This window comes from Dromiciops gliroides, chromosome 3 (assembly GCF_019393635.1).
Source record: "Dromiciops gliroides isolate mDroGli1 chromosome 3, mDroGli1.pri, whole genome shotgun sequence".
Taxonomy (NCBI): domain Eukaryota; kingdom Metazoa; phylum Chordata; class Mammalia; order Microbiotheria; family Microbiotheriidae; genus Dromiciops; species Dromiciops gliroides.
Window position 1 is genome coordinate 59,712,154 of NC_057863.1, and position 15,383 is coordinate 59,727,536.

Below are 15,383 nucleotides of genomic sequence, written 5' to 3' on the forward strand. Positions count from 1 at the left end.
GAACTGAGGGCCAGAGAGAATCAATAACTTGTCCAAAGGTTACATAGGTACATAGCAGATTTGGGACCCAGAATCCAGGACCTCTGACTCTGAGTGAAGTCAGGACTCTCTCCCCCAGGCAGACAGTCCAAATGAAAACATGTTGAAGAAAGGTTAGTGTGGCAGTCATAGGCTGAAGTGATCAGAGGGGAAAGAATGATGATGAAATAAATCATATTGCACTGGAATTGATATAGGTTAGAAAACACAGCTCAGTAGGGTTGCAAAAGGGCTAAGGATAAGACTGTGCTGTGTCCTTGATGGATTTCTGATAGAAATGATCCTGGGTCAAGTTGCTATTTTGCTATTAGGGGATAGGGCCTGGACATGGAATTTCCTTGACATAGAGAACTCTGAAGTGAAGACATTCCCTGCACCAAGACAGGTTGGCATCTTCCCTGAGAGATTCCATAGTGTAGGGGCCAAATTTAATATGGGGAGAGTTAATTGGGTGGCTTGCCGTAATATTGGGGTTCAAAAACTGAGGAACCTTTAGGTCCAAAGTTTCCTCCCCTCCGAACTGCCTTTTTTTAGCTATTTCTCCCAGGCCAATAACAAAGGGGATCAACAGCCTCTTTTCCACAAACAAATCAGGTTTTATTCATAGGAATTAAATACACAGCAAAGGTGAAATTAATTAAGTCAAGGACAAGGGAATAGGGGAAGAAGAAAATGGATAATCTCCTTGGCTCTAGCAAAGGCTGACACAATCCCCAAACCTGCTTCCAGCTCAGCTAATTCAAAGAGTTAGATTCGTTTTTATTAACTCACCACCTGGGGTCCGTAGTTTCAATAGAAAACAACTGTGTGGCCTCTCAGGAGTCTGCTCCCGGAAGCTCACCAGCAGGAAAAGACCCCAACTTCCTGTTGAGGGTCCCTTTTTCTACTTTTTTCTCCCTCCCCCATGTGGTAAAAAGTTTGAACAGTCAGTTAGATAATGGAGAGACGCCAGTTTTGGGGGTTTTTTTAGGACCACCCTTTTGGGGAGGAGACCAACAGCATTGCCTGCTGAGCACTCGACTTCTGACTTCCGGGGTGCGAGCTTAAAAGGCAAGGAGAGAATGGAAGTGGGGGCTTTTTCCTGCTCTGCTGGTCTCCTGACTGCGCTGCACAGACGGTCTCTCTCTCTCTCTCCAAAGGTGGCCTTCTCTTTTGGTGAGTTTTTATAAGGAATATAGACTAAACTTAGACTTAAGACAATTTGTATTGTGTTTCTACTTTCCTATCCTTCTAATCAACATCACCTTGTGACTACCATAACAATAAAAGGTCTATCTAGAAAACCAAAAGCTTCTTCCATTTACTAGTCTGGGAGATAAATTAAGGGAAAGGTTAAGTAGGGGAGATTTATGATCTAATATCCAATTTTAAATCTCATACCCAAAGGGGAGGTCCTTCAAGTTGTGTGGCTGAGACTGGTCCTCTGTTGATGAGGCAGTCCACAGCCTCTGAGGACACTCCTTCTCAGGGTTGGCCAAGTTTAAACTAGGTTTCACAGGGCTGGCCAGGTGTGGCTAAAAATCTAATCATCTTAAGTGGGTACTTAGTAGTTTTCTCATTCACACCCAATTCAACCACTACTAAATCAATCAGGTCAGACCCCTGGGTGTCTGCCAAATTCCACACTAGAGCACTGAGAGATTCAGCGACTCAACCTGGGTCACACAGCCAGTATGTGTGATGGGCAGGACTTGAATCCGTGTCTCCTTGGCTCAAAGGCTGCCATTCGGATTTATCAATGTACCTGCAATATCCTCCTAGTTGGTCTCCTTGTTTCCTCCTCCAAACCATTTTCTACCCAGCTCTAAAATGGCTATTGCTAAGATGCAGAATCACAGAGTCTCAGAGCTAGAAGGGACCTCAGCAGGCATCTATCTGGTCCAACCCATAGAAGAAAGAAGACTCCACTAGAACACACAGGACAAGGAGCCATCAGCTTCTGCCTGAAGATCCACAGAGAGGGGGAGCCATCCTCTCCTAAGGCAGCCACTTCCACTCTGAGGATGGCTCCATTTGTGAGGACGCTTTTCCTGATGCCTATGTGACAGCGGCCTCTTTGCCATCCATTGTTACTGGTTCTACCCATGGAGCAAAATAAAACGATTCTAGTCCCTCCCTCTGCCACACAAAGTCGCTCCCTTCAAATACATGAAGGCAGCGACCGTGTCTTGCTCTGCCCCTTGAACATTCTTCTCTGAGGCCAGACGTGCCCATTTTCTTTAGATAATGAATCCCGCATCTCTACATCAGCCTGAATTTGTCTCTCGAAATACAGTCCTGCATCTCCACTTGTCAACTGGGCATGGCTATGCCACCTCAAATCCAACCCTTCTAACATGGAACTCATTCTCTTCCCATCAAAACTGGGCCCTCCTGCAAACTCCCCTATTTCTGTTGAGGGCATCACCTTCCTCCCAGTCATCCAGATCTGAAACCTCATTATCTTTGGTTTTTAGAGGCAGCGTGGAGAAGTAGACCCAGTGCCGGACTGGGGAGAAGAATGACCTTAGTCACTTACTAGTTCTGTGTGACCCTGGGCCACTTAATTTCTCTGTGCCTCAGTCTCTTCATCCATAAAATAAAGGGAGGGGGCAGGGGTCAGTGGGTCCCTTCCAGATCTGAATATGCACTCCTCTGACCTCATTTCCTCCTGCCCCTGTACGGACTGGCTCGCCCCTATGTGTATTGGCTGCCAATACCAGTCACACCCAGTTCCATCACATCCTTTTTCTCCATCCATACTGTTAGCCGTCTTATTGGCAGTTTCATCACCCCCCTTCTCCCCCCCCCCCCATTAAACTATTGTGTTAGCCTCTAAATTGGTCTCCTGGTATCTCCCATCTCCAATCCAGTCTTTACTTAGCTTCCCAAGTAATCTCCCCAAGGCACCAAATCTGACTGTGTCAATCCTGCGATTAAAAACAAAGAGAGGGGCAGCTAGGTGGCGCAGTGGAGTCAGGAGGACCTGAGTTCAGATCCGGCCTCAGACACTTAACACTTACTGGCTGTGTGACCCTGGGCAAGTCACTTAACCCCAATTGCCTCACCAAAAAAAAAAAAAAAAAACCAAAAAAAACAAAGCAGAGGGGGCAGCTAGGTGGCGCAGTGGATAGAGCACCGGCCCTGGAGTCAGGAGTACCTGAGTTCAGATCCGGCCTCAGACACTTAACACTTACTGGCTGTGTGACCCTGGGCAAGTCACTTAACCCCAATTGCCTCACCAAAAAAAAAAAAAAAAAACCAAAAAACAAAGCAGAGGGGCAGCTAGGTGGCGCAGTGGATAGAGCACCGGCCCTGGAGTCAGGAGGACCTGAGTTCAAATCTGACCTCAGACACTTAACACTTACTAGCTGTGTGACCCTGGGCAAGTCACTTAACCCCAATTGCCTCACTAAAAAAAAACTTAAAAAAAAAACCAAAAAACAAAGCAGAGGGGCAGCTAGGTGGCGCAGTGGATAAAGCACTGGCCTTGGATTCAGGAGGACCCGAGTTCAAATCCAGCCTCAAACACTTTACTAGCTGTATGACCCTGGGTAAGTCACTTAACCCTCATTGCCCCGCAAAAACAAAAACAAAAACACCAAAGCAGAGCAAAACAAAATCTTCCACAGTTGCCCATTGCTCTAGTATTAAAATACAAAGGTCTTCCAATCAATCAATTAACTAATATTGATTAAGGGTCTGCTACATGCTACATGTGTTATCTGCTCCAAGATCTGGCTAGCTGATCCCTAAGGTTCCTTCTAGCTCTGAATCCAGGATACCTATAGCACTTTATTTCCTATTACTACCCCCTTCCCATACAATACATTACAGCCAAATGTGACTATTAGGTCCCCCTCCCCCAATACAACATCTCACCTCTGGCTTCCACACATTCACACTATCCAACCCCCACACTTGGAGTGCACATACATACTCTTCTCATCTCCATCTTTCAGAATGCCTCTCTTCCTTCAAAAGCTTAGCTCAAGTGCCTCTTCTAGGTCCCACCTTCCCCGTTTCTCTAGGTTGAGAGTATTCTTTTATTCCGCAAATATTCCTATGGCCCTTTGTCCTCTTCATTCCTCAGGCCGTTTTATTTTTTGTACATGGCATTCTCCCCAACAGAAGATGAACACATTAAAGGTAGGGGTCTATACCATTCTTGTCTCCCCCAGTTCCTTCCACATAAATAGGTACTTTAAAATGTTTCTTGAATAGGAGATAAAGCCAAAGAAAAGTTTTGGGTTTGAAACTGGATTTTTGAAATCAAGAATGTTTTGACTATAATGTTAGTGAAAGATCAGTGTACAATGCCAAGGGAGGTTAGGGCTGTTACATATTTTCAAGGATGATTCTCCCTATCTACGCCCTGGGTGATCTCATCCATTCCCATGCCCTTGATTATAACCCTCATATTGATGGATCCCAGATTTATTTTTCCTTTCCTGACCCCTCCTCATAGCTATCTGTCCTATACATTTTGCTATCTTGCAAAAAGAGCTTGTAGGCTATATTATAATTTTCTCAGAGTTACTGTGGAGAGAGATGATCAAGTATCTTGTGAATTGACTATTTAAAGAATTGTTCTTTTCTTAGTTCTGATAGGATAAGTTAGTGGTGTCTAGTTATCAGAGGTAATGAAAACGCAGGGAAGCAAATCTACTGTCACCCTGACTGTCACAACCAGAAATAAGCTGTGAACACACTCACTGTTTTCTGATTTAACACTGACAGAAAAGTGTTTTTAAAAAAATCTTTGTTACTGTCAGATTTATAAAATATTCTGTCCCATCCACTGCCAAAAAAAATGCCCAGTGCTCTCTGTTTAATGAAGAGCAAGCATTAGTATATAGAAAAAGCAAAGCCACTAGCCACGGTTGCTGCAGGCCAGCCGAAAGATGGTCTTGAACGTCATACAGTGTGAACGTGGCTGCTGGTCACATATTCAGTCTTTTCAGTAACACTTTCACAGAGACCGAAACAACCCTATCAGCAGGGCTTTAAAGTTGTTGAAAAATTCAATAGGCAAACTAGACAATTGCCATGTCTCATATCAGAGTTGGAAGGAGACTCAGGGGTAATCTACTCTAAACCATCTCACTTGGAGACCCCCCCCCTTTACTACGTGCCCAGAGAGTGGTCGTACGCCCATTGCTTTAAGGGAACCAGGAAGGGAAAATGCTTTACCTTCCAAGACAGCCTCTTCTACTTTGGGCCTGCCCTAATTGCTTATGCTTTTGTATATACTCCTCTGCTTTGTTCTTCTTGATATGCAGAGGTATTTTTATTTGGTTATGATAACTAAGTTAATCATGAAAGAACAATTAAAAATTATAATCATTCTCTCCATCATGCCATCAGTTGGAGAATGGCTAAACAAGTTATGGTCTATGAATGGAATAGAATACCACTGTACCAATGGACATGGCAAAAGAGGCAGCTTCAAGGAAATCTGGGAGGATGCATTATATAAACGGAGGCAGAGGGATGTGAACGGGACCAGGAGAAAAATCTACACAACTACAACAACTCTATAAAGACAAACAACTTTGAAGGAGTTAAGAACTTTGTGTGGGGCAATGAGGGTTAAGTGACTCGTCCAGAGCTACACAGCTAGTAAGTGTCAAGTGTCTGAGGTTGGAATTGAACTCAGGTCGTCCTGAATCCAGGGCCAGTGCTCTATCCACTGCGCCACCTAGCTGCCCCCAGGGTTAAGAACTTTGATCAAAGCAATGATCAACCATGACTGCAGAGAACTAATGATGAATCATACTACCTACATCCTGAAAGAGAGGTGACAGATTCAAGACAAAGAATGAGATGTATGTTTTTAGATATGACCAGTGCAGGAATTTGATTTACTTGATTATTGGAGATTATTTTTTATGTGGGGGTGGGTAGCTTGTAATAATAACATCACAAATAATATTTAAAGAATATTATTATTTTCTCCATTCTGCTAGACTAAATTAATGGTACCTAGTTACCAAAGAAGTAACCTGTTATCACCCTGAGGGAGGGGCAAGACCTAAGTGGAGAGGAAAGGAAAATAAATGCTTATTAATTGGGGAAAAAAACCCTTGAATAACCTTCTTTGTCATTTCCACTCAGTGCTTATAATTCTGCTACCTGGAGCCAAGCAGAATACATCTTATCCCATCTTTCTTTCAAATGGCTGCCTTTCAAAAATACTTGAAGGGGGCAGCTAGATGATGCAGTGGATAGAGCACTGGCCTTGGAGTCAGGAGTACCTGAGTTCAAATCCAGCCTCAGACACTTAACACTTACTAGCTGTGTGACCCTGGGCAAGTCACTTAACCCCAATTGCCTCACTTAAAAAAAATACCTGAAGATGGTTATAATGTCTTCTCTTTTTCAGCCCAAATATTCTCATTTTCAAAACACCAAAAACCCATGCTTCCTACCACACATGCTACTCACATCCTACCAGCATTGCTCCCCTCCTTCAAAACTTACCTATTGCTCACTAACAATACCTGGCATAAATCAAGTTCCATTATTCTACAATCCATTAGGTAAAAGCATCTTGTAATTTGCCCAGGATTTTGTTTCTCTGTCATGTGTTAGTCCCATGTCACCAATTAAATTACAAATTTCTTGAGGACATGGGTCATCTTTCTCCTTTTGTCTCTTCAGCAGTCACTGGAGAAGTGTAATCGACTGATGCATTATTTTTTTAAAAGACCTTTAATATTTCATGATCAAATACAGAAAAGGCAGCAGATTTGGATCTGCCGATCAAAATGTAGGCTTATTGTAAAGCTTTGCACTCACTCTTTAAAGTAAGCCCATAGCTTTGCATTTTGAAATCTATAGCTCTTCTAAATTGGCATGCGTGCAAAGTACAGAGAGTACTTCCCAAGCACGTCACCTGGCAATGCTCCAGTCACCCCAGAGATCCCTGGGGTGCTGGAATGTGGTACAAACAGCCCTTGACCTATGCATTTCAACTAGCCACTCTGTCCCACCTATTTACTGGAAATTAGGGAGAAGAAACAATATATTCTGTTTATCCCATCTACCATCACTGCCTTTCGGAGGCACTCTCTCAGTTTGGTTATGATATTTAGAAAATGTGCTAGGGGAGTCTTGTTTAACTGAAGACAGTCCCTAACGCTCAGTAGCATGAGCTCAATGTAAAGGCCTCTGGGCTAGGAATGAGATGCCCCATGGTCTAGTTTGGACTTTACCATGCCTGTGGCTTTCTCTTACACATTTTTTCATGCCTAAGACTCTTACGCACCGCTCCTATTACCAACTCCCCTTCCTGGTCTACCTCTTTTAAAAATGGGAGCAATAGCCTTATTTTTGCTTCCCTTGAGGGACAAATGAAATCCTCTATCATGTATCTGAAAGAGCTTTGAGTCCCAAGTTAGAAGAGAATATTCTTTTTTGTCGTCATCATTTAAAAATAGCAGACTGTGAGTGAAGTGAGCAGAAGCAGGAGAACATTGCACAGAGCAACAGCAACATTGCACGATGATCGACTGTGACAGACTTAGCTCTTCTCAGCAATACAATGATCCAAGTCAATTCCAAAGGACTCGTGATGGAAAATGCCAGAAAAATGGACTGTGGAATCTGAATGCAGATTGAACCATACCGTTTCTACTTTTTATTTTTGCTTTTTGAGGTTTTTCCCTTTTGTTCTGATTCTTTTTTTCACAACATGAATAATGTAGAAATATGTTTCATGGGATTGTACATATATAACCTATATCAGATTGCTTTCTGTCTTGGGGAGGGGGGAAGGAAGGGAGGGAGGGATAACAATTTGGAATTCAAAATCTTATGAAAACAAATGTTGAAAACTATCTTTACATGTAACTGGGAAAAAGTAAAATACTATTAAGACTAAAAAAATAAAAAATATAAAAATAGCAGACTGGAGAAGGCATTCTTTATATCAACCGTTTGAAAATCTCCAATTTCACTGGGGTAAGCATTCACTCTTCGAACATCGATGGGGACTTCTCTAGAACAGCTCGCCAGTCCTCAAGGGGTTGTTGGGGCAAAAAAAAAAAAAAGCCACTCCCTATGGCCAATCTGGTGATGAGCTCCTCTGTATTTTTGTAGGTGGACAGACTCATCCTATGGGCACACAGTCTAGCAATGGGACTGTAGTCACAACCTTCCCAGCCCAGAGCTTCCTTGGAAGAGTCTGAGAAACCAGGGTCACCTCTATAAGACATCCTCATAGTAACGTAAAGGAGGAAACTCGATTTTATTTCTCAATAAACAAAATCATCAAAAATTAGAATAAATGCATAAAGTTATTTTGATACATTAATAGATCGATGCCTTGATAATAATTAGTAACAAAATAATAAACTGATATATTAATAAATGGAATAGTCAATAATAGGTATTATAATGTAGTGCATTTAGTTGAGTGCTGGGTTTGGAGTCAGGAAGGCCTGGGTTCAAGTCTAACCTCTGACACTTACTGGCTAAGTGATAGAGGGTAAATCCCTTAACTCTAACTAGTTAATCTCCTTGGGTGGAGAAGGTTCCCGCATGGATGAAATTATGTAAAAGAATTTTTTTTTTTTGTGAGGCAATTGGGGTTAAGTGACTTGCCCAGGGTCGCACAGCTAGTGTCAAGGGTCTGAGGCCAGATTTGAACTCAGGTCCTCCTGAATCCAGGGCTGGTGCTTTATCCACTGCGCCACCTAGCTGCCCCCCCCCCTTTTTTTGGAAAGAAATTTTTTAAAAAGCATTGTTGAAGCCATTTTCATAAAGTACTCACCTGCATTATTGAAGTAATGTTGTTGTCTTGGGTAATGGGTGTTAAAGGAAAATATGCCTAAATCAAGAAAAAGAAAAGGGGACATGAGGTATTTTTGTACTTTATAAATTAGAATCACATTTAAAATATACAGAAGAAAACAAAAAAAAGTTCATAAAGGGATACAAACAAATCATAGCAATTTTGTTCCTACCCTGCTTGACTGAATCTATATATGCTTTTTAAAATACCACTTTAGGTGATGGAATTTCCTGGTTTCACATACATGACCCTACTTTGTTCTTCCTTCTATATTGAAATATTTTTGTTCGGTAGTAATGGCTAAGTTCATAATTTGAAAAAGCAAAATTTTAAATTATAATCATTTTGCTGATATTTCCTGGAAAAACTTTTTAATGTCTTCAACTTTTCCAGGAATAGAGGTTTATTTTTTTTTTCCCTTACACAATTCACTCCCTGCAGAATTGGCGCCACTACATTGTCTATGGCTGATAACATTAAATGTTAAATGATGTTGCCCATAATGTCTAGGAGGTAACACAGTTTGGTGGAAAGCTCACTGGATGAGTAGGACCTGGGTTCATCCATGACCTCTAACACTGTGACCCTGGGCAAGTCACTTAACATTTAACCTTGCTGGGGCTTGGCTTTCTTAGCTTGAAAATGAGAGAGCTGTACTAGATGGTTTCTAAGGTATTTTCAATCTCTAGACTACTTACCCTAAAATCCCGTGACTGTATTACTTCAAAATAACTCAGTACAAATTCACTATGTTTCTAAAGAGGGCATGAACACTTTAAAAAAAAAAAAAAACATCAATCAAACTCTCTTCATGATATCCATAAAAATAGAAAGATTGACAGAAGACAGAATATTCATTGGTGAAAATTCCAGCTCTCATTCTCAACAAAAATAGCTAACATTTTAGAAAGCACCTACTATGCACCCTGCATACACTGTGCTAAGCAATTTATAATTATTTCATTTGATCCTAACAACTCTGGGAAGTAGGTGCTATTATTATCTCCATTTTACAAATGAGGAAACTGAGGCAAACAGGAGTTAAGTGACTTAGTGCCCAGAGTCACTTAGCTAGTAAGTATCTGAGGCCAGATTTGAAATCGATTCTTCCTGACTCTAGGCTCAGTTCTATCCACTGAAAAACCTAGTTGCCCACTATTCATCCTCCAACATGTTGGCTATTTTTTGGGGGGGGAAAGGGGAAGGGAGACGCAGGGAGTATTTTTTTAAATGATCATGGCTCCTGAGATGGTAATTTGGCATAAGTTGCAAAAGAAATAGATGATGTGGGGAAAAACAAGGCCTCTGATCTGGCTCTCCTCATTCCCGTTGACAAAGTTGACCTCTGGGTGGACTTGTTTGGACCGGCAGTGTATGTTTAACTAGAACTGTAATAGTGAAGGTGACTATCACCAAAAGGTGATGTCTGAACTTCCTCCAAACACATCCTGAATCCCCCATCAATGCCACCAGTGAAAGGTAATGTAGAACCAAGCAGAAGGATAGGAGGTCATCCTCATTAGGACCAATGAACCTCTTCGAGAGGAAGAGATGGGACATTTCAGATAACACCCCTTCGTGGTGTCCTCTATTAGGGTTATAGGCTCTTCCCCAGCTGCCTCTTCTCATGCAGGTGCATGTCCTCCAATAGAACCCCTTCCTCCAATTGGTGAATTTTCCACTGACCCTCCATTTGAGGAAGTACCCAGGCCACCCATGCTTACTTCAACTCAGACCAGCCCATGCTTGGACTAATAACTATGCCAGCTAGCATTTCTATAGCACAGTGGTGTGTGTGTGTGTGGGGGGGGGGGGGGGTTGTTTTCATTTTTTTTTTTTTGGTGGGGCAATGAGAGTTAAGTGACTTGCCCAGGGTCACACATCTAGTAAGTGTCAAGTGTCTGAGGCTGGATTTGAACTCAGGTCTTCCTGAATCCAGGGTTGGTGCTTTATCCACTGCGCCACCTAACTTCCCATTATGTGTTTTGTTTTGTTTTTTAAAGCATTGATTAAGAACCTGAATGCTTTACTTTCTATGTCGTGCCATAGTAGATAGCATGCAGGGCCTAGAGTCAGGAAGACTCATCTTCAAGAGTTGAAATCTGGTCTCAGACACTTATTAGCTGTGTGACCCTGAGCAAGTCACTTACCCCCTATGTGCCACAGTTTCCTCATCTTTAAAATGAGCTGGAGAAGAAAAGACAACCCCAAACAGGGTCATGAAGAGTCTGAAAAATGACTGAACGACAAGAAGATGTGCTTTCCACATGTCAACTCATTTTATCCTCTCATTTAACTCATTTGGACTAATTGTCCACCTTGTCCCCAAAAGGGGACCCTCACCCAATACATTTAGCTCCCTTTTATGGGTTATCTTCCCCAATTAGAATGTAAATTCCTTGACCACAAGAATTCTTCCTTTTTAGTTCTCAGTTTTTTCCTAGTTATACACAGTGCCCTGGCACTGGAAATGCCCTAAGAGATAATCTATTCCAACACCCTCATTCCACAAAGAATAAATGGTACAAGAGAAAGAAGAGAAAGTCCACTGGCTTTGGCAAAAGAGGGGAATTTAAATTCCACCCACGACATTTATTGGGGTGACTCTGGACAAGTCACTTACTCGATCTCTCCAGATCTCAGGTCTCCCTAGCAATAAGATGAGAGTACCAGAGCAGGAAAATTGAGGCCTAGAAATGTGACCTGTCCATAGTCATGGACATATTAAACAGCAGAGCCATGATTCAAAACTAGATCTTCTGACAGCTGGTTTTCTCCAAAGTGTTTGTAGACCCATCAACTGAAGAGAAATGAAATTTTGGTTCCACTATTAACACCTAATTGTTTTTTTGGGGGGGGGGTTATTTCTGGATCCAAGCTTTGCTACTTAATACCTGTGTGACCTCTCTGGGTCTCCAATTTTTAATCTGTAAAATGGAGCCGAGTAAGATGGTCTCTGTGACTTTTTTTTCATCTTTTAAATTTAGAATCTAGAGATGAATATGTGAATTGGACTATAGAGAAAATCTGAAAACTTCTAAGAAAAAAAAAATCTCAACATTAAAAATCTTTTAAAAGTCTTAAGTATTTGAAAAGGAATAACTTACCTAGATTTATCATCCCTACAGATAAATCCCTCAGCCACAAAAAAAAATGCCACATTAAAATAAAACATATGCTACTGGGAACCATGTCTCTTTTGCAGTCAAAGTACTGAGATTTCAGAAAATAAAACTCATTAAGAGATTTCCATAACCACATCTCCTCTCAAAGAAAATAAAGATGGACAGCACGTTCATTGAACAACATTCACCTGACCTTCCCCAAATTGTTTTGATAATGCAAGAGGCAAAAATCAGAATCCTGGACCTCATGGGCTGTAAGGCCTCTGAGCAAAGGAAAACCAAGCCAACATTAAGAGACAATGGATGTGAAAAAAAAATCAATCAATAAATGAATGAATGAATGAATGAATAAATAAATGGAAATAAAAATTAAAAAGAGACAATGGATGATCTGAAAAATTTTTTGATATTATGAATACTTTTTTAAATAAATGATCATAAACAAAACCTGTGAAAGCTAATTCTTTATGGTTCAAGAAAAGGTAAAATATTCTCAAAGAAATGAAATGTAAGACCTTTCATATTCCCTGCAAGTCAACTTTTTAATATAATAGTTTCTTTAAATGTTGTAAATGCAATTAATATATATTCTATATGGAAAGGGGAGAAGAAAATTTCATGTTTTCCAAAACAGGAGAGGGATTCATTGAAAATAAAATTAATAATAATTGTAGGTAAAAATAACTTCTGGGTTTTTTTTCCTTAGCCTGTGCAAATCTCTATCATACAGTAATTCTAAATAACAGGTAGATAGCTCTCCATCCCATTTTAGAGCAGACTTGCACACCCCAAATTTGTATAATATTAAAGAAAGGCGGTGTGGTCTCAGGGCTAGAGAATTAGCCTTGAAGCTGAACAACCTGGGTTTGAATTCAGCTTTTGAACCATACTAGCTGCTATAGAGCAGGGGTACTTTTTCCACTCATGACCCCTTTTTGCCTGAGAAATTTTTAAGCAACGCTGGGTATATGGTTATATAAAATTGGTATATTAAACCTTTTACTTTTTTAAAAATTTGTTTGTTTTATGAGGCAATTGGGGTTAAGTAAATTGCCCAGGGTCACACAGCTAGTAAGTGTCAAGGGTCTGAGGTAGAATTTGAACTCAGGTCCTCCTGAATCCAGGGCCGGTGCTCTATCCAGTGCACCACCTAGCTGCCCCGAACCTTTTACTCTTGCCAAATTTTCTGTGACCCCTACATTCAGTTATGGGGTCATGCCTCACATCTTCAGAAGCTTTGCTATATAGACAGCACTGGTCCTGGGGTCAGAAAGACCTAAGTTTAAACCTCACCTCAGGCACTTTCTAGCTGGGTGACCCTGGGCAAGTCATTTAACCTCTGTTTGCCATAGTTTCCTCAATTATACAATGGAGATAATTATAGAACCTACATCCTGGGGTTGTCATGAAGATCAAATAAGATAATATTTATGAAGTGCATAGCAGAGTGCTTGGCACATGGTAGGCACTTGATAAATGCTGGGTTTTCCCCTTCCTTTCATCCTTACATAATTCTTTAAGACGATTAAGTTGGTGCAAAGGTGCTGACCTGAAGTGACAGAGGATGGAAATTTCTCACCCAAGAGAGTACCTTTTACCCATGAAATCTCAAGTCCAGGCCCCATCCTTAGAGAAAACCATTGAAAGGGCTGTTTTAAAGTCTCCCGGCACCTGGCATTTTCCAGGACATCTCAGAGGTCCCTCAGGTAGCTCTAAGGCTGAGAATTTACATTTTCACCCCTCTACCTAGAAGGCAAGAGAGACTTGAATTTGCAGCTTTGCTTCTTCCATGCTACCTATGGAATATTACACGGTGGCAGCTGGTTTCTTTTTTGTTTTGCTTCGTCTTTGTTATTGTTTTTGTTTTCTTTTGTTTTGTTTTTTGGTGCTTGCTGGGTCTGGGCTAGGGTGGATTTGTCTTTATCTGCAAAACAAACGGGCAGGTAGGAAAGCTCTGGCACAATCAGAAAGAGGGCCTGGTCCTGCCCCCTTTAAAATGATGCCAGGCTTTTGGCTTCCTGTCCTGCCAAGGAGGTTTGCTGGGTACCTGCACATGCCTCCATGATCTTCTTCAGAGGTCCCAGAGTGTACATCAGTCCAACGATAATACCAGCCAGATGCCCGGCAAAGGAAGTTCTAAGAGGAATGGAAAACCTTTGTGAGTGTTTGTACTGCTGCTGATTAGACACATGCTGTACCCTCATTCTTCCCAGGCGTGTCAATTATTCTCAGTTTGCAGCCTTTGTTTCCTGGGTTGCCTTTTGTGCTGGGCGGCCCCAAGAACAACATTTCCCACCTTTCTGTTTTTCTTTTAATGCCAGATGAATCACAAGGGCTGAAATGGAAACACCCGCACCAAGCTCAGGGGTGGGGCTGGAGAGGAGGCAGAAGGGGGAGGGCTGGGCAGCTGGCCGACTTACAAGGATGGATGGGGCTCCTTCTGCAGTGATAAAAAAGAAGTCGGCTCCAGTCAGTCACCGAGCTCTCATCCTCAACCAGTTTCCCCCCTCCCTGTGGTCATGAAGTCAGTTTGCTCCACTCGGGGCTGAATGCTGCATGAGCCCGCCAATGGGAGGGATGGGTTATCTATTTGTTTTCAAAGCAGCGAGGATGGCAGCTACATTGGCGCGCATCAGGGAGCTCTGAGGACAGCGCATCCAGAGTAAAAAAAGCAGAAGACTGGGGTTCCCTCCCCCACTCCCAAACTGAAACCAGTCTGAGGTTGGTCTGCCAGGCCTTAGCTACAACGAAAAGCTGGAAATGATATTGAATCTTGGGTGGTTTGATAACGCATTTCAATTTCCTCCTGTGTCTTAGAAGCCAAGCCCTCCCTCTGACCCTCTGACACACGCTGGCCACGGGACCCTAGGCAAGTGACAGTGTCTCAGCTGTAGACAGCCCTTGAAGACTAATATTGTAGAGATTTTATACCTGACATGTCCAAAATTTAACTTATCATTCTACCTAAGCCTATCTTCCTAACTTCCCAATGGTACCACCATCTTCCCAAGCTTACAACTTAAGTCATCCTAGACCTACCCCCCCCAACACACACACACACACACACACACACACACACACACACACACACACACTATACCCAATCTCCCAAGATCTGTTGCCAAGTACTGTCAATCTCATCTTTGTAACATCTCTCAGATATGCCATTGCTTCACAATAATTCTTCAAAATCTTCCTTCCTTCTTTCCCCTCCTCTCCCTTCCCTCCTTCCTTCTTTCCTTCCTCCCTCCCTCCCTTCCTTCCTTCCTTCCCTAGGCTAGAAGTATTAATAGGCTGACCCCCTTCCTTAAGCACCTGGTTGGTCCTCCACCCCCAGATACTACCATATTAATGTCAAATTTATTGTGGACACCTGATCAGCATAATCCACTGCAGCTTGGGCTTCCAAGGCTAAAGAGATTTGAATTTATTTTCAGATAAGA

At 42.0% G+C, this 15,383-nt stretch overlaps 1 protein-coding gene across 2 annotated transcripts in view; it reads right to left on the bottom strand.

Annotated features, from left to right (window-relative positions):
* Nucleotides 1-15,383, bottom strand: part of RHBDD1 (rhomboid domain containing 1) — a 180,904-nt gene that overhangs the window by 79,702 nt on the left and 85,819 nt on the right. For both annotated transcript variants that reach the window (XM_043995202.1, XM_043995201.1), the window contains 2 exons: nt 13,988-14,076; nt 8,795-8,851 (listed from right to left, as the gene is read on the bottom strand). In XM_043995202.1, coding sequence (XP_043851137.1) covers nt 8,795-8,851; nt 13,988-14,076 — 146 coding nt within the window. The remainder of the gene's footprint in view (nt 1-8,794; nt 8,852-13,987; nt 14,077-15,383) is intronic.